Source organism: Acaromyces ingoldii, assembly GCF_003144295.1.
Source record: "Acaromyces ingoldii strain MCA 4198 unplaced genomic scaffold FA10scaffold_3, whole genome shotgun sequence".
In the NCBI taxonomy this organism is placed as follows: Eukaryota; Fungi; Basidiomycota; class Exobasidiomycetes; order Exobasidiales; family Cryptobasidiaceae; genus Acaromyces; species Acaromyces ingoldii.
In genome coordinates, this window is record NW_020290249.1 from 2,592,348 (window position 1) to 2,617,925 (window position 25,578).

General features: G+C 56.5%; 8 protein-coding genes across 8 annotated transcripts; 2 read left to right on the forward strand and 6 right to left on the reverse strand.

The window, feature by feature from the left end:
• Positions 1–32: 32 nt before the first annotated feature.
• Positions 33–4,747, reverse strand: FA10DRAFT_267274 (hypothetical protein). Its single transcript, XM_025521844.1, has 6 exons — positions 4,421–4,747; positions 4,037–4,084; positions 3,856–3,963; positions 3,561–3,782; positions 3,190–3,492; positions 33–3,130 (listed from the first exon to the last, which is right to left on the reverse strand). The coding sequence occupies exons 1-6, from the start codon at positions 4,476–4,478 to the stop codon at positions 216–218; spliced, it is 3,654 nt and encodes a 1,217-aa protein (XP_025378040.1). The 5' UTR covers positions 4,479–4,747; the 3' UTR covers positions 33–215.
• Positions 4,748–5,222: 475 nt separating this feature from the next.
• FA10DRAFT_222127 (hypothetical protein) lies at positions 5,223–7,055 on the reverse strand (the record flags this gene model as incomplete). Its single annotated transcript, XM_025518557.1, has 3 exons — positions 5,223–5,388; positions 5,455–6,320; positions 6,393–7,055. Coding segments are annotated over 3 exons (1,695 nt in total), but the record flags the coding sequence as incomplete, so codon positions are not given.
• Positions 7,056–7,323: 268 nt separating this feature from the next.
• FA10DRAFT_267277 (putative splicing factor 3b subunit 1) lies at positions 7,324–11,103 on the forward strand. The gene has a single exon (XM_025521845.1). It carries the CDS (start codon positions 7,338–7,340, stop codon positions 10,905–10,907), a length of 3,570 nt encoding a protein of 1,189 aa, XP_025378042.1. The 5' UTR covers positions 7,324–7,337; the 3' UTR covers positions 10,908–11,103.
• FA10DRAFT_267278 (phosphoglycerate mutase-like protein) lies at positions 10,994–13,079 on the reverse strand. The gene is made up of 4 exons (XM_025521846.1): positions 12,680–13,079; positions 12,486–12,615; positions 11,768–12,420; positions 10,994–11,696 (listed from the first exon to the last, which is right to left on the reverse strand). Exons 1-4 carry the CDS (start codon positions 12,984–12,986, stop codon positions 11,122–11,124), a joined length of 1,665 nt encoding a protein of 554 aa, XP_025378043.1. The 5' UTR covers positions 12,987–13,079; the 3' UTR covers positions 10,994–11,121.
• Positions 13,080–14,157: 1,078 nt separating this feature from the next.
• FA10DRAFT_267279 (amidohydrolase 2) lies at positions 14,158–15,666 on the forward strand. The gene is made up of 2 exons (XM_025521847.1): positions 14,158–15,255; positions 15,328–15,666. Exons 1-2 carry the CDS (start codon positions 14,316–14,318, stop codon positions 15,474–15,476), a joined length of 1,089 nt encoding a protein of 362 aa, XP_025378044.1. The 5' UTR covers positions 14,158–14,315; the 3' UTR covers positions 15,477–15,666.
• Positions 15,383–16,832, reverse strand: FA10DRAFT_267280 (FAD dependent oxidoreductase). Its single transcript, XM_025521848.1, has 4 exons — positions 16,608–16,832; positions 15,973–16,552; positions 15,697–15,909; positions 15,383–15,604 (listed from the first exon to the last, which is right to left on the reverse strand). Exons 1-4 carry the CDS (start codon positions 16,749–16,751, stop codon positions 15,492–15,494), a joined length of 1,050 nt encoding a protein of 349 aa, XP_025378045.1. The 5' UTR covers positions 16,752–16,832; the 3' UTR covers positions 15,383–15,491.
• Positions 16,833–18,724: 1,892 nt separating this feature from the next.
• Positions 18,725–20,970, reverse strand: FA10DRAFT_275357 (tryptophan synthase beta subunit-like PLP-dependent enzyme; the record flags this gene model as incomplete). The annotated part of the gene is made up of 4 exons (XM_025523262.1): positions 18,725–18,898; positions 19,251–20,349; positions 20,423–20,859; positions 20,917–20,970. The coding sequence occupies 4 exons, from the start codon at positions 20,968–20,970 to the stop codon at positions 18,725–18,727; spliced, it is 1,764 nt and encodes a 587-aa protein (XP_025378046.1).
• A 138-nt stretch (positions 20,971–21,108) lies between these two features.
• On the reverse strand, positions 21,109–25,155 carry FA10DRAFT_267282 (hypothetical protein). Its single transcript, XM_025521849.1, has 4 exons — positions 24,150–25,155; positions 23,968–24,041; positions 22,863–23,900; positions 21,109–22,792 (listed from the first exon to the last, which is right to left on the reverse strand). The coding sequence occupies exons 1-4, from the start codon at positions 24,723–24,725 to the stop codon at positions 21,247–21,249; spliced, it is 3,234 nt and encodes a 1,077-aa protein (XP_025378047.1). The 5' UTR covers positions 24,726–25,155; the 3' UTR covers positions 21,109–21,246.
• Between the last annotated feature and the right edge of the window lie 423 nt (positions 25,156–25,578).

The following is a 25,578-nucleotide window of genomic DNA, read 5'->3' on the forward strand; positions in this document are numbered from 1 at the left end:
GTGACCGATCAAGAATCACAGTCGCTCGCTCCCTTGGCGGAGGCAATTTCATTCTTCGTCCTTGATTCCAACAGCAAAGGGGTAAAGAAGGAAGAGAACAGCAGAATTAAAGGAGAGCGAGGGTGAAGAGCAGAGAGCGAAGAGTGTGGTAACTTGAGAAAAGGTGAATAATGTAATGTAAAGAGAGAAAGAGAGAGAGGGAGGGAGCACCGCAATCAGGCAGTGTATTCGCCAAAGATTGAATCGACGCCGGCCCAATCCTGCTGGCTTCTTGCAGACCAGTACTCTGGAATGCCAACGGATCCATCCGGCGAAGTGCGCCGCGGCTCCCAATAGTCCGCCTGAGTATCGGGCTCGATGACCTTGCTGAACCATCTTGGCTTGTGGGGGGGCTTCTGACCAGACTCTCGCTCCTTTCGCGTCGCCCGCTGGAGTTCCTCGAGATTGCGCTTCATGACATCGGCCTCATCGAAGCGGCCCGTCTCAAATAACCTCAGATCTGGTCGTAGTCGGCAGTCTGTCGAAGGAAGCCAGTCATGCAGACCTGCGGGCAAGTCGTTGAGCATGACAGCGTAGGGCGTCAGGTTGAATGGTCCGAGTGCGTGGGTGTGGTACTTCCACAGCAATACGAGCTCGGGCAGGGCCGAGTCGATAGACCCATTGGCGGTGCGACTCGGGTCGGTACTGAGTGAGTCGACGTTGCGATCCGGATCGAGAGTGTCGCCTCCCACGGTGCTGACCTTTCGCGCAACAATCTGATTAGACCAACGGCCAGCAATCTCCCATGCGAGGCTGCCGTCGATACCCGAGTGGACGACTCCCTTGAGCTCGTGCGCCACACTGGATCTCCACCCGCGAGGCTTGAAAGTCATTGTGCACTCGTCACCCGTGGTGTGGCACTTGACCACCATGTCTCCATAGTGGTCGATCGAAGGCGATCCGGTGACAAAGCCAGAGACACTCGTCGTAACCTTTTTGAAAGAGTAGTGTTCCACCTTGCCGCCAACGCGAAGACGAACGTGGGCCATACCCGTGGGTCGAATCTCGAAACTTCTACCCAAGAATTTGCTCTGTGCCTGTACGCAGCCAGCGTACTCCCAGTTGCTGGGTCCGTTGGGCTCGCCTTCGAGTGATTCGGCGATACAGGCCGAAATGGGCGGGTGGTGCGACACCTGCTCCGACTGGTAGCGATACTTGCATTCCTCGAGGCTTGCAAATTCGAATGTCTCACCCAACAGTGGGTTGAAGGGCTTGGCCACCCTGCCCAGCGTCGTGACGTAGTTTGAGCAGGCAAAGGCAGCCACAAAGGCGATGCGCAAAGTGGAGCTCTTTTGTCGAACAGCCGTGTCGAGAAGCGAGGCATAGGTCATGTCTTCTGCCATACGCTGGAGCATGCTCGTGGGCTCGTTGAGGCTGACGGGAAATGAAATCTTGGTCAAATCCTTGCCAATGTTGTTTTTGAGGATCGACCAGAGCGAAACCGAGGGTCGATTGTCCTTGTCGATGGGCATCTCGTGTCTCAGTTTCCGGTAAGGCTCCAGGGCCTTGTCATCGACCTGATTGTCTGTGGCCTTGGGCGCGTCCCCGCTGAGAGCGGGAGTGAGACCTTCCCGACTCCTTTCGACTGAGTCTTCGATTTTGAGACCGGGGAGGTTGCCGCTCTCGACGGCGTCGAAGAACTCATCGCCATCGTCAGCATCGCCATCCGCTAGGAGACTGTCAGCAGTGATGGTGTTGATGCTCGAGACAGTGCCCGTGATCGGTGGGGGAAGCGGAGGATCGAGCGTTGCGTGCGGCCTGGGCTCGGATCGACGAGCGGAGAGCGAAGCAGTCGGTGTCTCGAATGCCTCATTGGTCCTGGGTGTAAAAGCACCGCGGACCGGTACAGGCGAGGCCACGGCCGGTGCCGGGCTGGTCAGGGCAGCGCCAGGCGAAGAACCAAAGTTTTCGCGTACCTCTCGGAGCGCCTTTCGCTTCCTGGCATTCTCCTGAGCCGCTTCGCGGAGCTGAGACTCCATCTCCGCATGCTGCTGGGCAAGCGTCTTCATGTTCTCCTCCCAGAGATGCTTAGCCTGGATTTCTTGCTCATATCGTCTGGTGAGATATGCCTCGCGATTCGCCACGATTTCCTGGTACCTGCTGAGGAGTGTGGAGCTGTTCTGCAGCGAGTCCTGCAGGGTCTGTCGAATGCCTTCGGGTGACGACGTTGTGAGAGGCGGTGCCTTGGATGACAGCGACGGTGATTTGCCCGACGCGTTCAAATCGGTCGACGTCGCTGGCGCGGTGGTGACGCTGCTGCTCGAAAGCGACTGCGCCAGCTGGTGGCTGAGGTCGACCTGGGTGCGCAAAGAGTTGGCTATGAGGGCAAATTCGCTCTCATGAGGTATGCGATTGGGCGACCCTTTGGGTTGGTCTAAATATTCGCCCGATTGTTCAAAGAGTTGTTCGTCGCTCGGCGTACGGCTGTCCCTGCTCATGATGCTTGGTGTCTGAGCGATGCTACCCATGGGCGCCGGGTTTGCATCGCTCGATCGCGCCGATGTACCGGGTTTGAAACTGCTGCTCATTCCCGAAATTGTCCTACCGAGAGCGCTGCCCTTGATGCTGGGCGTCTTCACGCGGAACGGTGTGTTTGTACGCGAGGGTACCGAAGTGGGCCCGCTCAAGAGGGTCGATGATGTATTGAGCGAAGGATCGAGGATGTTGCTCTGTGTCTCTGCACGCTGCAGGCTTCGAACACTCTCTGCTCTCGACGTGGTTCGGTCCAAATCAAACGATTCGACCGTCTGCTGGAGCACTTGCACCCACCGTGCCCTCTCGACGGGGTGGGAGCCCCGGAGGTAGAGCTTGTGAGCAGTTTTGGAGGCACCAGAATCAGCGATGACCTCGAAGCGATGCTTGTCGTTGGCGTCGGCGCGAATCTTGGCAAATCGTAGGTTGGTGGAGCCCCTCGACTGCTTGCCCTCTTCGTCTTGGGTGGTATAGTAGGACAGGTAGCCATTTTCGAGAACAAACCAGCGAGTCTTGTAGCCTCCAGCAATATTGGTCCACTTGGCCAGGTAGCCCCGAAAGGTCGGCGGAAGGCCAGGCTGGTGGGCAGAGGCGGCCATGGCGGCGTCTGCATTAGAGACTGTGGTGTATTTTAGTCAGTCATCGGCCAGTCGCTGCTCTGGCCCATTCCTAACTCACGCTGCTGCAGCAGAGCCTTGATCTTCTCGTCCTTTGTGCTCTCCAGTACCCTCTTTCCTCGCCTGTTTCTCCCAAATACGTCTGCGCCCTTGCGCACCGCCATCTCGATGAGGGCAGTATCTTTTCGTCGAACAGCCTCGTGGAGCAGCGTCGTTCCACCCGACCTTGTCTTGGCGTTGAGGTCGACCACACCGATCCTTGGTTTCTCCAGCAGGGCTCGCAGCGCCGCGTCCGAATCGGGCGAGTCCTTCTCCCATCTTTCGAGAAGTTCCAGGAATTCGAGGTTGATCTTGGCTCTTGAGACTGCGTCGAGCACTGCGGTTCAGCGATCCAAGCACAGAGTAACAAAGAGGTGTTCAGGGAGCTCTCACCCTGGATGACCTGGGCGATTTCCGGCGACAATGCAACGTCGAGGGCGTCTCTCCCGTCGTGATTTCTCTTCGTGTCGTCAATGTCGTCTTGGGAGAGGAGCAAGTTCACCACGTCCGCCCGGCCAATCGAGGAGGCGAGGTGAAGGGCAGTGTTGCCACTCTGCAACTCCTGAGCGTTGACATCGACGGTCTTGTAGTCAAGGCACAGCTCGATGGTATTGTCTATTTACCCGGAATGCAAAAAGGAGATGAGCTGGGATTTGCCTCGCAGCCTTTGATCGTTCGTTCCACTCACATTCAGCACAGCGCACAGCGAGATGCAAGGGACTTGTGAGTTCCTTCACTGAAGTACCCTTGGTCTGGTTGACTTTTGACAAGAAAGGGTGCAGTGACGTTTGATCGCCTGGCAATCAAAGTCAGTAAAAGAGGAGAGAGAGAGAGAGGGAGAGCGTGAGGAGCGAGCAAGGAAAACTCACCACTGCGAAGAGCCTCCAAGAGGCGAAACGAATAGACAGCTTCTGACACTGAGACAGTCGTACCAGAAGCGCATTCGAGATGGGTGGAGGATTCAGAAGGGGTGTTTGCAGAGTGCGGGGTGGTGGGCGTAGGAGGAGCAGGGGTGATCATGTCGAGTGGGATGCAGAAGAAGGCGTTGGGGGAGACAGTCAGCCTCATCGCCGAGTCAAAAAGGCAGAGGCAGTACACAGGCGAGAAGAAGAAGAAGCAGAAGCAGAGGTAAAGGCTGCCAGCAACAGCAACGACAGAAGACTGTTCGCTTCTCCTCGTCTTCTCCTGTTCCTTTTCGCACGCGCCATCGAAAGTGCCCGCAGGCGGGGCTTCATCAATACTGTCCCACTCACCATCAACCTGATTATTTCCAGAGCTGAGCGGCGCCACTGGCGGCGTAGCAGCAGCCATTCTTGCGTCGTACCTCCACGAAGTGATGAGCGGTGCGCTCTCGCCTCTCGCGCTCTCTTTCAACGTCGCTCGGAGGCGGCTCGTTCAAACCCTGCTCGCGAGGGTCGCACAAAGATGCTCACGAGAGAGTCGGCAAGCTTGTTGAGTGACAATGACCGTCCACTGCCTCGTTCTAAATTGTCCGACAAAGGAGAGAGGGAACGAAGAAGATGGCGAAGGGAGGGTCAGTCGGCAATAGTCAAAGCAAAGGCTCCGATGACGATCTGAATAATATCAAAATAGCCACTCTCTGTAGTGTGTAACGCACCGCCCGTGGAGGCACGTTTCTCTGGCGAATTTCTATGGCAGGAGCAGGGAAAACGCGCTGCAACCATCTGTACAACTAACTGCATCCAGCCCGAAGGTTAACAAGGACTAAGCAGTGTGGATTTCGCATCGAAGAAAACAGCATCCCAACCTTTCTAACAAGATAGCATTGCAAGCTTCGTCTTCCAAGCTCAGACGATCAAGGCATCTCTGCTGCAACTTTTCTGCAAAGCTTACACTCCTGATGGCGTCATCGCGCATCGGCAAGATCACGTGCCGATCGACTACTCTCTCGTTGACACCTTCACCCTTGTGAAGACTTGGACGGTATCGGACGGCTTTACATGGCGTTGACAACGAGACTCAGAATGGCATCGTCATGAATTTGGCAGTTACTAATGGTACATGGGCGGGGGTCTTCTCTTAATACAGGAGGGCACGCAGCTGGTCGCGACTGAACTTGGGCGGGGTCCAGTTGAGCCGGTCGGGGACGATTCGTATGCGCTTCTTCTTCATTTGCTTCTCGTGCTTGGCCAGCACCTGGTCGTTGAGAACCAGGTAGTGCTTGCCCTGGTACTGCTTGAGCATGTTGAGGGCCGTGCAGCTGGGGCCAAAAGGGCGAGAAGATTAGCTCGGACCAACCCCTGCTCGAATGGCAAGGACAACTTACGTGTGTAAAACATCGGCGTGAACGATTGCGGTTCGATTGGCGATGTCTTCGATAGAAATCTCATCGTCGGTCCGCAGCAGCAGCTCAACGATGGTTTCAGCCCAGTAGGCACGGTAGCCTAGCAGACCGAGGTCCGAGAGTGGCTTTTCTGGGCTGCCTAGCTTGTGCTCTCGTTTGCTGAGCTCATAGGAGAATTCAATCAGGAGCCGGCCAAAGCCTGAGCGCTGGTGTTGCGGTAGTGTCAGGATACATGCGACGTTGTAGTTTTCCGCTGACTCCTTTTCCTTCGAGAAATAGCCAATGATGTGCGCTCCGGCATCGTCCCTTTGCACCATGACGTAGTATAGGAAGGGGTCAACGTCATAATAGAGCGTTTTATGGTCGAGGAAGCACTTGGACAACAAGCAAAGATTCCGACACCAGACCATCTGACGTCGACCGTCGATTTCGTAGAAGCTGATATCCTCGTGTCGGTAGATCTCGTTGCCCGGTGGATGTTTCAGGGTGCACTTCTTTCGATGCCGCTTGAAGACGAATTCCGAGGGAAAGTACGACAGGCACATCTCGCAGATGTAGAGGCATTCGAGGTGAGCGTACTCGACGGGGTACGGGCTAAAATACCAAGTCTCGACCTCGTGCTTGCCCATTTGGATCTTGTCCAGGTTCTTCACCCGTGCCACTTCGTGAACCGATTGCGTCATGGATCCCGATGTTCTCAACTTCTCAATCTCCTGCTCCTTGCTGAACACCTCGGGTCTACGGTTGGGGTGGAGTGATGCAGTCAAGCCCCCGTTCTCGGGCGTCGCCACGTCGTCTGTCATGTCCTGGTCCTCATCCACCATTTCCATGGCCACCACTGCACCGTCCTCGCCTGCTGCACCTTCGCCTGATGGTCCGGACCCGGCTTCGGCATTGGCATCCTGCATCTCTGCGTCAACATCCTCCCCGTCAGCATCTTCTTCCCCGTCATCGGCCTTGCGCTTCTTCTGTCCCGTCTGCGATGAAGTCGGAGTGCTGGGAGCGCCATCGGTTCCAAGTCCATCGCCTACGCTGGCCTGTGCCTGCAGCGCCGCCTTCTTTAACAAATTTGTTGCTTGCTTCTGGGCACCTGCTGGCGTTCCAGGCGTGACTGGCGTTACTGTCCCGCTCGCTGTCCGGTTGACCTTTTTCCTCCCTGCTCCGGATGCTGAACCGTGACCATGGCCGGAAGGTGTCGCGCCTGAGGCCTTTGGCCACTCGATCTCGCGGCTCGTAATCAGCCGGCTCCCACTGACCCACTCGTCCAATCGCTTGTTGAACTCAGAGTAGTGGACATAGTACTCTAGCCGCTCCTCTGGCTTGGGCCCCGTGCCCGCTGCTGCTGCTGCTTCCTCCTTGTCCTTCTGCTCTTGCTGGAGGTGGCGAGGTACTCGGGGTTTCGGCCGCTCTCTGATCGACAAGATCTCGGCCTTGCGTTCTTCTACTTCTCCTGTCGCGACATCCGGTTTCTGCACAAAGACCTTGGATCCCACAACGACATCTTCGAGCGAGTAAGTGCCGCCGGCACTTGTTTGCGGGCCATCATCGGGTGCCGGCGTCCCCGATGAGGCAGCGCCGGGTGTCGAAGCCCCTCCTGCGCCTCCCTGCGCTGTTGATGCTTTCTGGCGCGGTGCCATCGAGGACTATAGTCTCTGTAATCGCTGAGCGCACGCAGCCCCGTAGCGACGCTCTGAAGTCTCCTCGCTATCGGTGGCAATTAGAGGTTTTGGATGGATGGGCAGCGATTGAGGGAATAAAACACGTGACTGCGCTGAGCCTTCAGCAGCATTGAGCATAGCGAGCAGCCAGCCACGTATTGCAATTTACGACATTCCTTCACCCACCCACTCAATCCAGAGCACAGGATGGTCGAGGAGTCAGAGGAGATCAAGCAGCTCCAGGCGGCGCGCAAGGCCAGCGCCGAGTCCCAAGGCATTGCCCTCGGGAAGGCAGGCGGCTTCGACAAGGATATGTACGGCGGGCGAAAAAAGTCGGACTACGTCGCGGAGCTTCCTTCGGTCGAAGACGATGCCTCTGATGACGAGGACGAGCAGAAGAGATCAAATCCTTTGGACGCCTTCTCCGCTCCCAAGCATCTTCTGCACGAGTTTGCCAACGATGAAGAAGATCCGTTGCAAGATCGAGCCAAGGCCAGGCAGATTGCAAGCCGGGAGAGCGAATACCACTTGAAGAGGTTCAATCGAGACGTAGGTCCCGACAAGGCTGTCGATGCGTTCGAGGGTGGTGAAGGTGTAGAAGAGGGCGAAGGGAGCTACAAACAAGCCATGCGCAGGGCTGAAATCGAGAGGGAGGAAGAGAGGGTCAGACGGCTGATTGAGCAAAAGGAAAGGGATGCGCGCGAAGGCAAAGAGGCTGGTGGCGATGATGACGACGATTTGAAGAAGCCAGCGCCGGACGCCACGCCGAGAGTAGGGAGAAAGAGGAGGTGGGATGTGGGGGCTCCAGGTGAAGCGTCATTGACTGACGTCAAGGCTGGCGAATGGTCCGATGATGCATCGGCCAAGAAGAAGAAATCAAGGTGGGACGAGACACCAGCGGCAGCGACAGCGCCCGATGAGACGCCGAAGAGGTCGAGGTGGGATCAGACACCGGTTGCCTCCAACGGTGCGACTGCAGCTCCCGCAGTAGCCGCAGGCCAATTCTTCTTCGATCCAAGGAACCGCACCATCTCGGATGAGGAATTGGATCAGCTCCTGCCGAGTGAAGGATACAAGATTGTCGATCCTCCTGCCGATTATGCCCCTATTCGAACGCCAGCACACAAGCTCATGGCAACACCTGCCCCTATGGGAGGCGGCGGATTCATGATGCAGGACGAGGCCAGTGCAAGAGCGGCAGCCGAGGGTATGGTTCCCGATCTTCCAACCGACATCCCTGGAGTTGGTCAGCTGGCATTTTTCAAGAGCGAGGATCAAACCTTTTTCAAAAAGATCTTGAATGAAGAGGAGAATGAAATGGAGCTTTCGTTGGACGAGCTGAAGGAGCGCAAGATCATGCGTCTTCTCCTCAAGATCAAGAATGGCACGCCGCCAATGAGGAAAACAGCGCTGCGTCAGATAACGGACAAGGCTCGAGAATTTGGGGCAGGACCTCTGTTCGACAAGATTCTGCCATTGCTTATGGAGAGGACGCTTGAGGATCAGGAACGCCACCTGCTCGTCAAGGTCATCGACCGCATTATGTACAAGCTCGACGATCTTGTACGGCCATACGTGCACCGCATTCTCGTCGTCATTGAGCCGCTGCTCATCGACGAAGACTACTATGCGCGTATCGAAGGCCGCGAAATCATCTCAAACCTGTCCAAGGCCGCCGGTCTGGCTCACATGATCTCGACGATGCGACCTGACATCGATCATGTTGACGAATACGTGCGCAACACGACCGCTCGTGCCTTCTCCGTCGTCGCTTCTGCACTGGGTATCCCTGCCCTCCTCCCCTTTCTCAAAGCTGTTTGCCGCTCAAAGAAGAGCTGGCAAGCTCGGCACACGGGCATTCGAATCATCCAGCAAATTGCCATCATGATGGGTTGTGCAGTCTTGCCGCATCTCAAGAACCTCGTAGATTGCGTCGAAAAGGGTCTCGAAGATGAACAACAAAAAGTCAAGACGATGACAGCTCTCGCTCTGGCCGCGTTGGCAGAGGCCGCCGCTCCTTACGGTATCGAGAGCTTCGAGAATGTACTCAAGCCTCTCTGGATCGGCACACGGCAGCATAGAGGAAAAGGACTTGCAGCGTTTCTCAAGGCTATCGGTTTCATCATTCCTCTCATGGATGCCGATTCGACGCTGTACTTCGTCAAGGAGGTGACTCCCACTCTCATTCGCGAGTTCCAGTCGGCCGATGAAGAGATGAAGAAGATCGTCCTCAAAGTCGTCAAGCAGTGCGCCGCCACCGATGGTGTCACAGGCTCTTTCCTCAAGGACGAGATGCTTCCCGAGTTCTTCCGGCACTTTTGGGTCAGGCGAATGGCCCTCGACAGGCGCAACTACCGGCATGTCGTCGACACAACTGTGGAGTTGGCCAATAAGACGGGCGTGGCTGAGGTTGTCGGCAGGATCGTGTCGCATCTCAAAGATGAAAATGAGCCATTCCGAAAGATGGCCATGGAGACGGTTGAGAAAGTCGTCGGAAATCTGGGAGCGGCCGACATTGGAGAGCGCCTCGAGGTGGAGCTCGTCGACGGTCTCATCTACGCGTTGCAAGAGCAGACGATCGAGGACAAAATCATCCTTGACGGCTTCGGCACGGTCATTAATGCCTTGGGCATGCGAGTCAAGCCATACCTGACGCAGATTGTCTCCACGATCCTTTGGCGACTCAACAACAAGAATGCAAAGACCCGACAGCAGGCTGCTGATCTCACCACCAAATTGGCTGTCGTCATCAAGCAGTGCGGCGAAGAGCACCTTCTCTCCAAGCTCGGTGTGGTCCTGTACGAGCAACTGGGTGAGGAGTTCCCCGATACGTTGGCCAGCATCATCACGGCCGAGACGGCAATCGCCAATGTCGTCGGTATGACGCAGATGAATCCGCCCATCAAGGACCTCCTGCCTCGCATGACACCAATCTTGCGCAACCGACACGAAAAGGTACAGGAGGCCTCGATCAACCTCATCGGGCGTGTAGCGGACAGGGGCGCAGAGTTCGTGAGCGCAAGGGAGTGGATGCGGATCTGCTTCGAGCTGCTCGACCTGCTCAAGGCCCACAAGCAAGCCATTCGCAGAGCCGCTGTCAACTCCTTTGGTTACATTGCCAGAGCGTTGGGTCCACAAGATGTGCTGCAGGTCTTGTTGACCAACTTGCGCGTCCAGGAGCGACAGTCACGAGTCTGCTCGACAGTGGCCATCGCCATTGTTGCCGAAACCTGCGGGCCTTTTACATGCATCCCCGCTATCCTCAACGAATACAGGACTGCGGAGCTCAATGTTCGCACAGGCTCGCTCAAGGCACTCTCGTTCCTGACCGAGTACGTCGGCGAAGCCAACAAGGATTACATCTATTCGCTCTGTGGCATCCTTGAAGATGCGCTCACCGAGCGAGATGCCGTCCATCGACAGACTGCTGCCTCGGTCGTGAAGCACCTGGCTCTCGGTACGGCCGGTCTAGGCGCCGAGGACGCCCTCCTCCACTTTCTCAACCTCCTGCACCCAAACGTTTTTGAGACGTCTCCGCACGTCATCAACTCCGTCATGGATGCCATTGAAGCGATGCGCGTCGCGCTGGGTCCGGGCGTGCTGCTGTCCTACTGCCTCCAGGGTCTCTTCCATCCGGCCAGAAAGGTCAGGGAGCCATTTTGTCGCATCTACAACACCGACTACCTCGGCGCCCAGGACCAACTGACGGCATTCTACCCAGACTTTGGCGACCTGGACCCCGCCTACCGTCGGCATGACCTCTTGGCTTTCCTTTGACGTCATCTCGTTCTGTACTTGTTCATATCGGTTCTTGCGTGTACAAAGTCAATGTCACATCTGTACAAGCCTCGATAAGGTAAATGTGGTCTGGGGAAGAGAACGGACTTCAGAGCGTAGGTCCCTTTAGTGCAATCGGTGTCGCATTATTCGACAGGGCTTTTTCATCGAATTTCACGTTGCAAATTAAGAAAGATGCAAGCCAGTCTTGTGACTAGATAGTACCGTTGCGAGGAATTGTGTCAAGAGTGACGTTTGGCGTGGGGCCAAAGCAGGCCTGGTCAAAGCTGGCCGCCTTGACAGCCGTTTCCTGCTGGTAGCGGATAAAGTCAGGGAGAGGGCACAGCGTCGAGTTGACAACGCCCTGGCCACCGCAGCCCTGGTCGGCGCTCCACGGAATGACGGCCTCGCCAATCTTTGCACGAATGTACTGCGTCGCGTTGGCGTTGGCGGTGCCGTTGGAGCACTCGATGACTTCGAACACGAGCCGGGCTGCGAAGGGGGTGATCTGGCTCAAAATAAAGTTGCGGGGCTCCGTGCGATTGTTTGGGTCGAGGAAGTCGGCAAACTGGGTAAAGTTGAGCGCTGTCAGGACAGAGACGATGATGTCGTCGTGCGTAAAGTCCATGTACAAAGGCTGGTCGATGGGGAAGTAAGGGTCGACGAGCAGCGACGAATTCTGCGTCGTGATGGGCGAGATTTGCGTGTTGTTCGTCAGACGGCCAAGGAGCTCCTGAGCCCAGCCAATACCCTGAGCCTTGCCAGTCGGGTTCATGAACCCGTAGTCGCCTGTTAGTAAGAGGCAAGCTCAAAATTAGCTGGCATGTCTCGATTCTATTCCCGTTCGTCAAGGCACATACCCTGGAATTGAAGGTCAAGATCGTACTCAAATCCGAGCCACTCTTCCTTCGTGAACAGTCCGCAGAAGTTGCTGTAGCCGAATGCCATCGTCTCGTAGGCGCACAGCGACTGCATGCCATACACGAGTTCCGTTGTCAGGTTGAGGGAGGTGTATTGCTGGAGGCGCTGGATGGCATCTTTGAGGTAGATAGGGTCCCAGACAGGCCTCAGAAGAGTGTCGCCGACGGTCGCGATGTTAGAGTTGTTGCACGTATCGTAGCTGGCGAGAGTATTGTTGAAGCCGTCACCCTCGAGAATTACTTCGAGATTGATAGCCTCTGATGCATTCCAGCCAAAGAAGCCAAGGGTGAAATACCGGGCGCTGTCAAGCATGCGTGACTGGCTCGTCGTGCGGACGACGGGCTTGTGAGCCTGGGTCGAGGCGTTGTACAGCTTGCCGTAGAGAAGATTGTGCTGCACGCCAGAGTCAAACAGCTGTTGCGTTCCGATCCGCGTCAGGATCTCAGCGCCCAGCTCGTATTGCCAGTCGTTGAGGAATGTCAGGGGGCCTGTCCCGTTGATGGCAGTGCCGTTGGCAGTCACATTGGCAATGTATGCACCGAAGAAGGGTGCGCCCTCAGTGGTCGAAGAAGTGGGGAACCGGGCACCGTGTCTGTCATTGGATTTCTGGTCAGTCGCGTGCCTTCCGATACTATGGAGACAATGAGGAGCACTCACCGGTGAAGAATGTGGACCTGGCTGATGTTGCACGTATCCGCGAGGATACGGTTCGCTTGGGTCTCGGGAAAGAGAGGGCTCGAGAAGTAGGGCGAAGTGTTTCCCAGGTTCTTGAAGATGTGGAAGGAACCTTTTTGCAGTGAATTTCAAGGTCAGCGTCGAATTGTTAGAACAAGCGTGAAACCCTTGCTCACCATTCTTGTCATCAACTGCGCTCCACCGACTCTCGTAGGGGGCAGGTGCTTGGGGCAAGTTGGGCGCCGTCGAGTTGATCTTGTCAGCCTGGACGAGAAAGGGCGACTGGAGGCCCTGCTTAACCTTGCCCGGATAGCCAATGTCGGTGGGGAAGGAGCCGTTGGAGGAGGCCGATGTCGAGGTGGAGGCCAATGTCGATGTCGGAGTAGCGGACGAAGTCGAAGTGGCCTGCTGACGCGCCTCAAGTGGCGAGGCAGTCACCAAGCTGGCAGCGGCAACCAGGGCGAGGAGGGACCGGCGGAACATGGCGGATGTGATGGAGGTGAAAAGGGGGCAGGTGAACTTACTCCAAATGAGTAATGGTCCGTCTTCTCGCTTTATATGACTGCTGCAAAGCTCTAAGCGGCTCTGACGCATTGTTCGCGCGCAGCTTCGTTCTTCTCGACGCTAAATCTTCCGAACACTATCCTTTCTGCGCTCTTGCGTTCTGCAGTTATTCACGCGCTCAGGGCTACTGCCGCCGCTTCGCAATTTTTTATCCACCCCGGCAATCAATTAGGAACGTGCCCTCTGAATAATTGTTTTCCAGCTGCTCTTGTACCTGCCTCGACTCTGATCTGACTCTCTGGGAGACAGGGCTCTCGAGCGAGGATGACGAAATGTGCTCACAGACAGAACGGTGGCTTGCCACACAGGGGACCTGCAGTCGCCACCTGACACCAATAGGAGGTGCCAAAGGCCGTGCGATTGGTGCACCGTGCACAAATGCCGGCATCAGGATGGGTGCTGCGAGCATGTCACCGCCACTGTGTAGACACGTTCTTCAATGCGGTCTGACCAAGAGAGTCGAGACTTCGCAGGAAGGGCATGAGAAGCTGAAACCTGAGCATTGAGCCTGACTGTTGTGAAGCTGGAGGCGCAGACTGTTGTCTTTCCCTTGCACTTTGGGAGCATGCAGGGTGGATCTTGCCGGTTGCTTACGCGAGGGATGGCGAGTTGGGTTGGGCTCGTGTAATGGCGTTGACCCTTTACCTTCTTCAGAAGCTCGCCAGCTCTCCGGCTCCCTCCCCTGCAACGATGACGCCGGCAGCAAAGTACCCTTTGCGGGCCGAAACCTGAGCATCGGCAAGCATCCGGAGAACGAGGCACCAGCGGGCTTCGAGAGCGGCTCAAGAGAAGAGAGCCTCGGCGTGTATGAAGTATTTGAGGCTGTGTAGCAGGGACAGAGTTCACCATTACCATCTCCGATCAGCTCGAGGAGATGTTCGTCTCGACACCCTTTCCTAGCTTCTGGTGTAGTGGTAGTAAGTTTATCTGCTTCCTAGTCGACCTTGCTCGCTTTGCCGCACGGACCATTCAAATTTAAAGGTGATCCTCATGATTTCTTCCTGTCGACGGTACGGAAGGAGCGAGCCGAGGGCAGAACACTTGAAGCAGTCCAGCAAATTGAAGTTGTGATTCTCGAAAACAACCCTCAATTACTACACCGACTTACAGGGATATGCAAGCGTAGCGCTGAATGAGGCTTTCCATGTGGGCGTTCCGGCGGGAGGCTCTTGCTTATAGGCGCTGCTGCGCTGAAATCAGCTTTTAGGGTCTTCGTATGCTCGACCTCCATTGCGGTCACCATCTATGATGTGGGACCTTCATACGCACCATCTTCCTCCTTGCTACATCGACGCGATTCGTCGCAGCGGGACACGATACATTGATGGGATACCCATCGAGCTGTGCAAGGACGTGTTAGGGTGGAGAGTCGAAGCCCAACTCCATCATCAGGACGCCCTAGGTATTGAAAAGGCTTATATCGGTATCAGCTCGCCGGGCGTCCACCTCACCCCCGGCGACAATGAGGCGGCTCGGCGCCTGGCGCGCGAATGCAATGATTGGACCTCGACAACTGTCAAAGAGCATGGCGATCGATTGGGCATGTTTGCAAGCTTACCTCTACCAGACGTTGAGGGGTCGGTACAAGAAGCAAGGAGAATGAGTGCAGAGAAGGGCATAAACCACTTCGTCGTCATGACAAACTCTCATGGCGTTTACTTGGGCGATGGCCGCCTCGACGCGCTCTGGAGGAGCCTCGATGAGATGAACGCTGTCGTCTCTATCCACCCAACAGCACCCTGCGTCCGCCAGCCAAAGGCGGCTAAGATTATCCCATCTTTTCGAGCTGCAAACGAGGAGGGCGATGACGAAGCACACCTACTTTCCCACGGCAATCCGCTTCTGTCGACATGCTTTGATCCTCTGATTGAATACAGTTTTGAGACAGCACGAGCTATTACCACGATGCTCCTGACCGACGTCTTCGGTCGCTTCCCAAACATTCGCTGGATCGTGCCACATGCCGGAGGAGCGCTGTCGTCCGTCTTGGACAGGGTTTTGTCCGCTGCGCCTCTACTCCCGAGCTCGCCACCTTCAATCGACGTAGCTTCACTCAAGAGCAACATGCTCGACGCCTGCTTCTTTGATCTCGCGGGTGCCCCCTTCCCACATCAGATCGAAGGCCTGCTGGTGTTCCTTGGTGGAAAGGAAGAGGCCTCGTCCAAACTTGTCTATGGCTCGGATTTCCGTGAGTACCTGCCCTAGTCATTTCACCAAACCCTACAAGAACAGTGCTAAGCGGCTTTGGATCGGACAACAGCATGGACCAGCACTGGATCAGCAAATGGCAAGCTCAAAGCAGCCAAGGAGGGTGTGGCAAGCCGGTGGACCGACCAGCGTCACATCGACAACATATTTTTCGGGAATGCTCGTCGCCTCATGTCGCCCTCTGTTGACCGCTCAGGCTGAGAGAAGATGATGCAATCATGATTTCTGCAAGTAGGGCACATCCGCGCTGCTAGCGTGTCCGTCGAGAATGATCTCGCTCATGACCTTGCCAGAGCCAAGCGAGAGCGATATCCCCCACGGACCATGTCCTGCAGAATGTAGTCAGTTCCTTGAAGCTTTTGTATGTCTGTCCCTCCGCCGCTATCCTTTTCAGGGGTTAAGTAGCGGCGAGATGACTTACCTGCGCATATGTAGCAGCCTGGGAGCCCGCTGTCTGACAGGGAGCAAAGGTACGGATATCCGCGGCTCGTGACAGGACGATAGCAAAGTGCGCGCTCCACGACGGTGCCGGATGCCAAGGCAGGAGAGATAAGCTTGCAAGCAGCAAGTAATCGGTCCAACGAGGCCTCTGCTGTTTCGACTGACGCTGTCCCTGGAGGTAATGGCGCACCAGCTGAAGCGTGCTAATCAGTGTCTCATATGCCCATTTCACCCTAATCAGCAGTGAAGTACGCACTGTTTTCGCCTGCAATGTACACGGTGCCATCTGGCCGTGAAAAGAGCTCGGGTGTTGCAGTAGCATGCTTGGAGGAGAGTGAAGCGAAGATGGCTACGGGCGGGATGGGCCCTGCAGTGCGAATCACAAGCGAATGCCCTGCGAGATCGCGAATGTCGACATCGATCTCCCACAGCTCTTTTGCCACTCGGCCCGTCCATGGTCCACAGCAGAGGACCACAGCATCGGACTTGATGGTCTCGCCGTTCGACATGCGGACCTTATGATTGCCGTCGACAGACTCAGCGCGAGCTCTGCGAAGCTGGACGCCCAACGAGAGGCATTCCTGTAAGAGGACTTGACAGAAGAGGCGGGGATGTAGCTGCGCCGTTCCGCCACCTTGCGCCTCTTCGATGGCGCTGACATCAGAGACATTGTTCGCATCGACCCAAGAAGAACTGTGTGAATGACTGCTACCATCGCCCAGACCTGTTGCCACATGCATCGAGAGGGAAGCTACCTTTCGATATCCATAGCGAGCAGGCCCATCAAGCTCTCGAGCAACTTCTTCATGGAGCTCATAGGAAAGTTTGCCGAGGGACTGGAACGTGGTCAGCAACTGTACCGGCTCGATCAGGGCCTTATCGGCCTCTCACCCTTGTTGGCGCGCCGTGCCAGTCCCTCGCCAGGAAGCCTGCTGCCCTCCCACTTGCACCCCCAGCGACCTCTCCCTCTTCGATCAGAACAATCTCTTGGCACCGACCAGATTTGGCCAGATAGTAAGCCGTGCAGAGCCCCATAATGCCCGCACCCACCACAGCAACACTTTTGCCGTCGTTCATGCCGCTTCTTGCTGCCTAATCGGTGGAGCGCGTGAGGCGACACGACGCGCTCGTTTATATTCGGTCCCCTAATTTTGATTTCGAATCCAACACAGATGAAAATTGAGCCCCAGGACGCGCGCAGAAACCTGAACCACCACCACCGCTCCGTCTAGTTGGAAGTTGCAGCATGGCGTCGAGCTCATCGCCTCCGTCTTCATGGAGAAGAACACCTCCGCTTGCGAGTTCCTCGCCGACATCTTTTGCCCTGAACTCATCGCAGCCAGAGAGCGTGGCCACGCCCTGCTCATCCGTCGTCAGCTTCTGCCAGGGAAGGCTTGACGACTCGGATGACTCGGATGACGAGGAGAACTGGGGCCTCATTGCTCCTCGAACGCCTTCACGCCGTCGGCGAAGAAGAATATCTGGGACACAGAGGACGCCGCCTTGCAAGGAGGTGCTTCTCGTCAAGGGAAATGTCACGCCGTCTCGCGCAGCACCTCTCTTTGCTCGCTTCACTGCCAAGCGAAGAGCCAGCTCGCGCGTGCAGCTCCCATCTGTTCCTTCTTCTTCGCAAGATGACATGATCCTGGACTCTCCCTCGTCACCAACATTCGGCAGAGGCCGGAGGAGACTCAAAGCGGATGAACAGAGCCATTTCATCGAGGCCGACTGGGCCAATCATCCATCCAACCTTTGTTCTCTCTCGGATCCGCCACCTCTCAATCTGAGCGTTTCACATCGGGCAGCGACGGCGGACGTGTCCTCGTACATGCTTGCACTCAGGACCAACTCAGCGGCGAACTTGTCATCCACTTCGGCCTTGCGGGGCTTCTACGGCGGTGGCGTTGCAGGTTCGGGCGTGCTTGGAGGCTGCCGTACGCTTGGGGCCGGCTATGGATCAAAAGCAAGCAGTGAGTGGGTCCCTTTTGCGAGGTAACGCAATCTGCTAATCCTCGTATCAGTCTCTTACAAGTCGCTGCACCAATCCTTGACGACGACCTCGACGCCAATGTACGATCTGTTCACGCTGGCCTCGATGGATGAACAACGCGACCACACCCACCCTCTCTGCGCTCGGTACTCGCACTCTTCCCGCTGCCTCTCTCAAAGCCAGGCTCAATGGCTGGCTGTAGGCGACAACGAGGGCAAGCTAACACTCATCAACACGCTCCGCGACATTTACACCTTCGAGCAGCAGTACACCGCCTCGCCCGTCTGGACGGCCTGCGTCGGGTCCGTCTTTGAGTTGGCTTGGCGCCATGATGACGAGGTGATCGCGACAGGCGGGAGCGATTACATGGTCCGAACTTGGGACACACAGACAGGCGAGCAGCTTCGTTGTTTTGGCGGCCTCCGTGGGTCTCCAAGGTCCATTGCATGGGACTCGAGCAGCGGAGGAGGTGACGTCTTTGTCAGTGGAGGAAGGGATGGTGCGATCCATGTCTTCGATGCTCGAGTTGCTGCCCGAAGTGAAGACGGTGTCACCGACCCGGTGCTCTCCATTTGGGGCGCCCACACCAGCCTCGTGAAACGTCATCCTCGGCAGAAGCACCATCCAAAGGGCGTCACTTCACTCGCTTACGTTCCGGGACGAGGCAACGGGGTCCTTGCCAGCGCAGGATGCGCAGACGGCATTCTCAAGCTCTGGGACCTCCGATCAGCGCACGACAGTGCCAGACACATCGATGTTGATGAGGCTGCCGCAGCGACAGCAGAGGCAGCAGCCCCCAAAAAGGGCGGCAAGAAGAAGAAGACGAAGCCGCTAGTGCTCGATCCTGTGGATGAGGGCATCGACTTGACAGCCGTTCACGGCCACAACAAGAGGTGAGCTTTACGATCCGTAGATTGGAGAAGCTCAGCTGACGTCGAGACATTAAAAGCACCCATGGCGTATCGAGTTTGGCCGTCTCTTCGACGCACATCTACAGTGCATGCACCGACGGCCGCGTCTACACCTCTTCCCTCTCCGACCTCTCCTCGGGCTCCTCATCCAACTCCCTTGGCGTACCCAGCCCGGCTTTGTTTGCTGCGGCGTCACGGACAAATAGTCTGTACGCGCGCCTGGCCCTGCACGATGACGAAAGGAGCTTGGCACTGGGGTGCCACTCGGGAAAGGTGGCTATCTGGGACGCATTTGCATCGCTCAACGCGCCGTCATGCACAGAGGAAGGTCTTGGGGAGGCGACTATCTTGACAGCGCACAACTTTGAGATCAATGGCCTGGACTGGGCTAGCGGACCCAACGGTCCGACGTTGGCGACGGTATCGGACGATCAGACGATTAGAACTTGGCAGACCAAGTAGTATGCAGGCAAACATTGTACACTATCCCATCATCAATCAACATTCTCAGAAGTAAAGCCTTATCCCATCTAATTAGACACTGGCGCCATTTGCTCGAGTCGCTGAGGAATCCTTTGCCGAGTCGAAGAGACTGTCTAGGACCTGCCTGGTTCCGTTTCCCAGATCACTGACCGCGTCGTTCCCTCCTTGCCTCTTGACCTCCTTGACACGTCTCTCCTTCTGCAACAAACCATGCATCTCTTTCGGCAGAACGTCCTTTTCAAAGTCGAACGCGACATTGGCCGACTCGAGTGACGATGTCACGGCCTCTGCGAACTTGGCCGGGTGCGCCGTGGAGAGAACAACCTGGTGGGCTTTGTTCGAGGATGGCGAGGCCGATCGTCGGTTGGCCGCCTCAAATCCAACGGCAGTGTGCGGGTCGATGAGGTAGGAGCCTCGGCTGTGGTGCTCGTTGGACTTCCGGGTGAAATACCGGAGAATCGTCTCTTTCGTCTGCCCATCACTGACTCTCTCGGCATCAAAGTCCTTGCGAGCGAGGGCGAGCTGCTCGGGGCTGACCTCGAGCTTTCCTTGCTCCTTGAGCTGCTTCATCCACGTCTGGAGCTGCGCGCCTGCTGCTTTCCTTGATCGCCCAGATGTCTCGTAGGCAATGTACCAGAGCAGACGCTCAAAGTTTGACGAGACGAGGATGTCCATGGCAGGACTCAGCGTAGCTTTGACACCGCCCTGCGATCCATCCGAAGAGCCCGCGGCGGGACCAGTCTGCCCTGCTGCTGACGCAGAGCCGCCGCTGGAGGCCTGCTTCTCGTAGCGACCCGTCGCCCAGAATCGCTGAAGGATATCGTTCTCGTTGGTTGCGACAACGAGCTTGGAAATGGGCAGGCCGAGTCTCTTTGCAAAGTAGCCTGCGAGTACATCTCCAAAGTTTCCCGTGGGAACGACAAACTCGACGTCCTCGCCTTGCCCTCCCACGCCAGCCGTGCGAAGCTGGAAGTAGGCCGAGAAGTAGTAAACGATCTGCGCGAGGATCCTCGCAAAGTTGATACTGTTGATAGCGGCTAGATGGTGCTTCTTGTTGAACTCGGGGTCCGAGAAGAGGAGCTTGACGACGTCCTGGCAGTCGTCAAACGTGCCTTCAAGTGCGAGGTTGTGCACGTTGGAGTCGAGGACTGTGGTCATCTGGGCCTCTTGGATCGGGCTCACACGACCCTTTGGGTGAAGGATGAAGATGGAGATGTCCGACTTTGACCGCAGACCAGCAATCGCCGCACTGTACTCCCAATACCAATCAGCGATGACTAGAGCAACTTGAAGCACGAGCGAGACGTAGGCAGAGCTCTCACCTTCCAGTGTCTCCACTCGTGGCACCGAGGACGGTCAAGAAATCCCTAGGCTCGCCCTTTTGGGTCCTCTTTGCGTTACGCCTGGCCAAGAAGTATTCGAACAAATTTCCGAGTGTTTGAAGCGCAACGTCCTTGAACGCAAATGTGGGACCATGCCACAGTTCCAAGCACCATTCCTTTTCGCCCAGCCTTTCAATGGGCGTGACGAGGCCGTTGGGCGCCTTGAACGAGGCAAATGAGCGCTGGACGAGATCGCGAAGGTCGGAAGAGGGAATACCACCTTCTTGTTCGGTGCCCGGAATGAAGAGCGAAAGAATCTCGTAGGCGAGCTCCACAAAGGAAAGCTTCGACCAGGACGATTGCCAATCGGCGGGGAGCGTCGGCAGCTCCGTCGGAATGTAGAGGCCCCCATCAGGCGCGAGGCCTCGCAGAACGGCCTGGCGAGCGAGTCAGCTTCCCCCACACCATCGTTGACGAGCAGCTGCTTATCTTACCTCTTCAAAGGTCAGCTCTTCCGCGCCGTCGCCTCGTGTGCTGATGTACCTCATCTTTGCCCACTCGTCGTCTTCGTCGTTGCTTGTCACTTGGTTTGAGTCACTTCTTCTCGCCTTCTTTCTCCGAGTCCAAAATTGGACGAAAATTATCAGTCACTGACGGAATTCTGACAGTCCACGTGTTCATATTATCAGCACAAAACCCAAAATATTCATTTCACTATTTTACAAGCAGAGTGAGTGATGTTGAACAGGAGCTTTCAATGACAGAGAACGAGGCAAGCAGAGTGGTGGAGAGGAGTAGGAGGTCGAGGGAGGTGATCGAAGAGCTCAATTTGGCTCGCGAGATGAATTCTGTGGCGTGACAGGCCTCCCAAAGACACTGAGAGGTGCTGCAGAGGACAGTGTCGAGTGGGTTCCCGACGTATTCCGCCGCACAAAGCTGTCGGTAAAGTCGTTCCACCGCGAAAGGTCCTCGCCCAGCGGCATCGTCCTCCAGAAGTTCTCGAGCAGGGCCGCATCATCTTCAGCGGTCGCGGCTATCGGTGAGGTGGAATTGGCGAAAGGAACCACTGGGCCGGTAGTATTGACGACATCGTGTCCTTCCGAGGAGGCCGCACCAGCCAAGCTCATCTCAAGATGTTTTGCGGTGTCGAGGCCGGCAGCGCGGTCGTCAGAAGACTTCGGAGGAAAGCCTTTTGCCACCCTGTGGACCTCATCTTCCTTCATATCGCCGTTGAAGCCTGCCGCCTCGACCTTTCCGTTGACATAATCGTTCGACGGAGGCGTGATGGCTTCTTTCCCGTCGTTGCTTGAAGCGGACCCTTGCTCTGTACCGCTTTGTTCCCCTTGCTTTGACAATGGGCGCTTGTTCGTGTCGCCAAGGATACCCGATCGCAGTTTTTCAATGATGGCTAAGTGGTGGGAAGCAGAAGTCCATGTCTCGGATATGCTCTCGAGCCAAGAGATGCACTTGTCGAGCTGACCTTGAGCGTGCTGCCTCACAGAGGGCTCCGGCGACGTTGTGTTTGCAAGGATGACCGTTGTAGCCATAAAGATGCAAAAGATGAAGCCGGGGACAAGGTTGCGAAGCCCGTACTGCTTCTCGTACGTGGCGATGATGTCGACAATGGCTTCAACGGCCTTGGAGCATTCGTGGTGAGAATTGGGCATCCCAGGAGCGGCACCTGGCGAGTTAATGCCAATGTACTTGCGATGGACGAGGAGGTAGAATGTCTTGCTCCAGAGCTGCATGTTGAAGATGTGCGGCAGCTGCGGCTCGCCCGGACGCCAGCGCAGTGAATCCTCGAGGCTTTCCTCCCAATCGACGACGCGGTTGTGGAGCGCAAGCACCGTTTCCTGCCAGGGCCGTCGCTGTTCAGGATCAAGCTTCTCTTTGATGACAGTGTAATGGGCAATGATGGCTTCTAGGATGCGACCCATCTTGACACCCATGAGCAAGAAGGTGCTTGACCTCACGGGACGACCTGTGATGGCGACAGCAGACGAGGCACTCTGCTTCTTGTATGCATTCTGATCGGAGTCCTGCCACGTCTGCCACTCGTCGTCCTCGTCTACGTTGGGCGTGGGACAATCAATCTCTGCGTCCCTCAGCACCGTGGTTCTCCCCAGCTGAACGGCGATACCCTTATCGAGGGTAAAGATGAGCCAAAAGACTCTCCTCCTCGATTGATCCTCTGCATGCGTCAGCTGGCCGTGGCTGTTGCGGTGCAGACCCATGTCGAGGGCCATGCGGCAGGCAGACCAGCAGTAGTGGGCAGACTGGACCAGAGGTCCGTTGCCGTATTCGAGGAGCGACATGAAGATGAGCGCCGCAATTGCCTCGAGAGAGGGTTTGTTGTCGGCACGGAATAGGCTACGAGACACGAGTCAGTCATTAGCTGGACGATGTTCGAGGGGAGAGGAAACGTGCAAGTCAGACTCACTGGTACTTGGCCCGAAAGAGAAAAATGGCACTGAGCTGCTTGCTTGAGAAGGTGTTCTCGCCGTCGTCGGCATCCTCATCAGACACCTTGTCCCACGTCGAGGCAGCAATGGCCAGCATGGCATTGAAGAGGAGCGGGTGGTCTTCTTCCTTCATGACAGGCACGCCGTCGACCCTGGGAAACGCGGGTTTGTAGAGCATGGGCCAATGGTAAGCGATGGTGGACCAGTAGATGGCAAAGAGGCGGACTTGTATCCGTTCCGGTATGACGGGTGTCGTTAGACCAATTTCGCCAGTCTCGTCAGAGCTGTTGGAAGCCGCCATTCTGTACATGGATGTGATAGCGGCATCAGCAGAGTCTGCGATGCCACGAATCTTGGCGGGAGAGTAGCGAGCATGGGGTGCTGCTTGCGAGACGGAGGTCTTGTCTAGCGACCCGTCACTGTGCATTGTGGTCGAGCGTGGTTTGTGCTGGGCCAAATGCCATTGCGACGGCGGTTCAAGCTCGTGTTCGTGTTTGTGCTCGTAGCCGTGCTCGAGCTCTGGCTCATCCCGATGCTCCTGACGTGGTTCATAGACGCGGTGCCGCTGCAAAAAGGGAGTTGGCTTGCTTCCCATGCGATCCTCCGACCACCTGCCGTTGCTATAGAATCTCTCCCACTCCGATGAGGCACGCTTTCGTGTGAGCTTTGGGGCCCTCTTCAGTGCATCAGGGTACCCCGAGGAGGACGAAGACAAGGACGAGGGAGGGGACCCAGTCTGACGAGGAGATGACAGCCGCTTTTGTCCTTCGTGGTAGCTTCCCGAAACGGCCCTGCGGCGATTTGAGGCGTCATCGGGATCAGCGACGGGATGTCGACCTTGAAGAGCCAAGAGGCCGGCCGAAGCTACTACGCTTCCCGGCGACGGAGGTGGGTCGGCATCGGCTTCATAGGCACGATAGCTGTCTCCGAGAAACATCCGGTCTCTCTCTGACAAGGACGCCGACTTAGTCAAGCCGCTGCGTCTTCCACCCCTCGTGGTGCCTTTTGGCGGTCCTCTGGGAAGTGACGATCGTCGTGTGAGCTGGAAAAAGGGCAACCCTGTAGAACAAAGAAAACGCTCACCTCTTCTTTGGCTGTCCATAAGTGCATTCATCGTTGTTCTTGACACAGGTAGAGCACGGTCTACTCCCATCGCACTGTATGTACACGAAGGCAGGACTGTTAGTCAAGGCCAGGTTGCGCATAGACACAGGGAGAGAGAGACAGAAGAGAGAGAGCGTGAAGGACCAAACAAATCAACGCACCTTGACTCTTTTGAGGCTGCAATTTTTGCAAGCCTGTTGAATGCGCTTTCGCTTGATCTTGCCGTGGCCTTCGTCTGCATCGGCTCCTGCGGCCTCTCCGACATCAACAAGTAGTGCGCCTTCGTCCTCGTAGCGCACGTCAAACTCTCGGCGATCGACGACCTCGCGGTCCAAATACGGGTCCGTGCCACGATGGGAAGACAGGTAGCCAGGCATTCTGCGCGATGGCTCGCCATGGTATCGCTGCTCGGCGGCGGGCGGCCAGCCTTGCGAGGAGGGCGAGGCCAGATTGTTGTAGTTGTCGTTGTTGTTGTTGTGATGATGATGGTGGTGGTGGTGATTTGTGATGGCGGTGGTGGCCGAGTGCGGGTAAAAGTAGGGTGAGGGGGGCAGACGGGGCGCGGGCAGGTAGGGCGGCGGTAGCGGCAGCTGCGCGTGCCCTCCAGCAGGAGAACGGAGCGGGAGAGGCTGAGCAGCCGATGGCGTAGAATAGGGCGTCAAGCGATAGGAGCCGTGGCCAAGACCATGGCCGGGCGGGCCGCCATGCTGTTGATACGCAGACGAGGAGGAGTACATGCTGTGCTGTGCAGCACCAAGCTGTCGACGTACGCGTAGGACGAGGATGCGCTCGATGCGCTCGACCCGGTCGAGGAGGTGGGGAAGCGAGGAGTGAGAGAGAGTTGTCGTCTACCTGGCCATTCTTTTACCCGGCAATGCAGGACAAAACAGCGGGCAGGTGGCGCGTGGTCCGTAGCGTGTCGAGCCGCTCGCCGCGCCTGTCTTGTCTCCGATCGGCTGCCGGCCTCCTCTCAGCCTTTACCTTGCCTGACAGGAAAGAGTAGAGATCGCACGCCAGCAGTGCGAAGCGCAGCAGTCCGGACGCGGCTTCGGTGCAGATCGTCGTGGTCTGATGCCTATTTTTTTTTCTCTTTTTGTGTGAATGTGAAATCACAACCTTCCCTTTCCCATAAAATTTAATTCTCCTCCGTTCGGCCTTAGTCGAAAGAGCGCGCGCGCGCGCGCGCACTCGTAGGAGATGGAGCAGAAGAACGGGAGAACATCAGGAGGGAAAACAAAAAGGCACAAATCTGGTCTAAGCGCTTTCCCTCTTTCCAAGCGCACGGAGGCAGTAGTGCGTGTCGCATCACCAACCACACTATCGCGATTCTGCTAAGGTTAAAAAAACCACACTCGCACTACAACACTAAAATTGCTGCGTTTTGTCCGTCTCTTGCCGGTCTAGATCCTCCGTGAAGTCTGGTTCGGACGAGCCGAAGCCATCAATTCGGAGACACTGGAGAAGGGCGCGTCGGGATCTCGGGCCAGTGGTACGTTGTTCATGAACCTCGGGGCAAAACTTCCGCGCGCGTTCTCTTTTTTTTTAGTCTCTCTCAGTCTCTCTCAGTCTCTCAGTCTCTCTAAGTCTCTC

Bases quoted from the DNA above. Each gene is read 5' to 3' on its own strand.
- FA10DRAFT_267274 (XM_025521844.1), bottom strand. From the start codon at position 4,478: ATGGCTGCTGCTACGCCGCCAGTGGCGCCGCTCAGCTCTGGAAATAAT. The intron at 4,085-4,420 runs GTGAGTGGGACA...CGACTGTCTCAG, and splicing joins TGGAAATAATCAGGTTGATG to TGTCAGAAGCTGTCTATTCG. The intron at 3,493-3,560 runs GTGAGAGCTCCC...TGCTCGACGCAG, and splicing joins AATCGCCCAGGTCATCCAGG to TCTCAAGAGCCAAGATCAAC.
- FA10DRAFT_267278 (XM_025521846.1), bottom strand. From the start codon at position 12,986: ATGTTCCGCCGGTCCCTCCTCGCCCTGGTTGCCGCTGCCAGCTTGGTG. The intron at 12,616-12,679 runs GTGAGCAAGGGT...CACTGCAAAAAG, and splicing joins CGCAGTTGATGACAAGAATG to GTTCCTTCCACATCTTCAAG. The intron at 11,697-11,767 runs GTATGTGCCTTG...TCTTACTAACAG, and splicing joins TCTTGACCTTCAATTCCAGG to GCGACTACGGGTTCATGAAC.
- FA10DRAFT_267279 (XM_025521847.1), top strand. From the start codon at position 14,316: ATGTGGGACCTTCATACGCACCATCTTCCTCCTTGCTACATCGACGCG. The intron at 15,256-15,327 runs GTGAGTACCTGC...ATCGGACAACAG, and splicing joins TGTCTATGGCTCGGATTTCC to CATGGACCAGCACTGGATCA.
- FA10DRAFT_267277 (XM_025521845.1), top strand. From the start codon at position 7,338: ATGGTCGAGGAGTCAGAGGAGATCAAGCAGCTCCAGGCGGCGCGCAAG.
- FA10DRAFT_267280 (XM_025521848.1), bottom strand. From the start codon at position 16,751: ATGGGGCTCTGCACGGCTTACTATCTGGCCAAATCTGGTCGGTGCCAA. The intron at 16,553-16,607 runs GTGAGAGGCCGA...ACCACGTTCCAG, and splicing joins GGCACGGCGCGCCAACAAGG to TCCCTCGGCAAACTTTCCTA. The intron at 15,910-15,972 runs GTGCGTACTTCA...AGCACGCTTCAG, and splicing joins GTACATTGCAGGCGAAAACA to CTGGTGCGCCATTACCTCCA.
- FA10DRAFT_267282 (XM_025521849.1), bottom strand. From the start codon at position 24,725: ATGTACTCCTCCTCGTCTGCGTATCAACAGCATGGCGGCCCGCCCGGC. The intron at 24,042-24,149 runs GTGCGTTGATTT...GTGTACATACAG, and splicing joins GCAGCCTCAAAAGAGTCAAG to TGCGATGGGAGTAGACCGTG. The intron at 22,793-22,862 runs GTGAGTCTGACT...CGTGTCTCGTAG, and splicing joins CTCTTTCGGGCCAAGTACCA to CCTATTCCGTGCCGACAACA.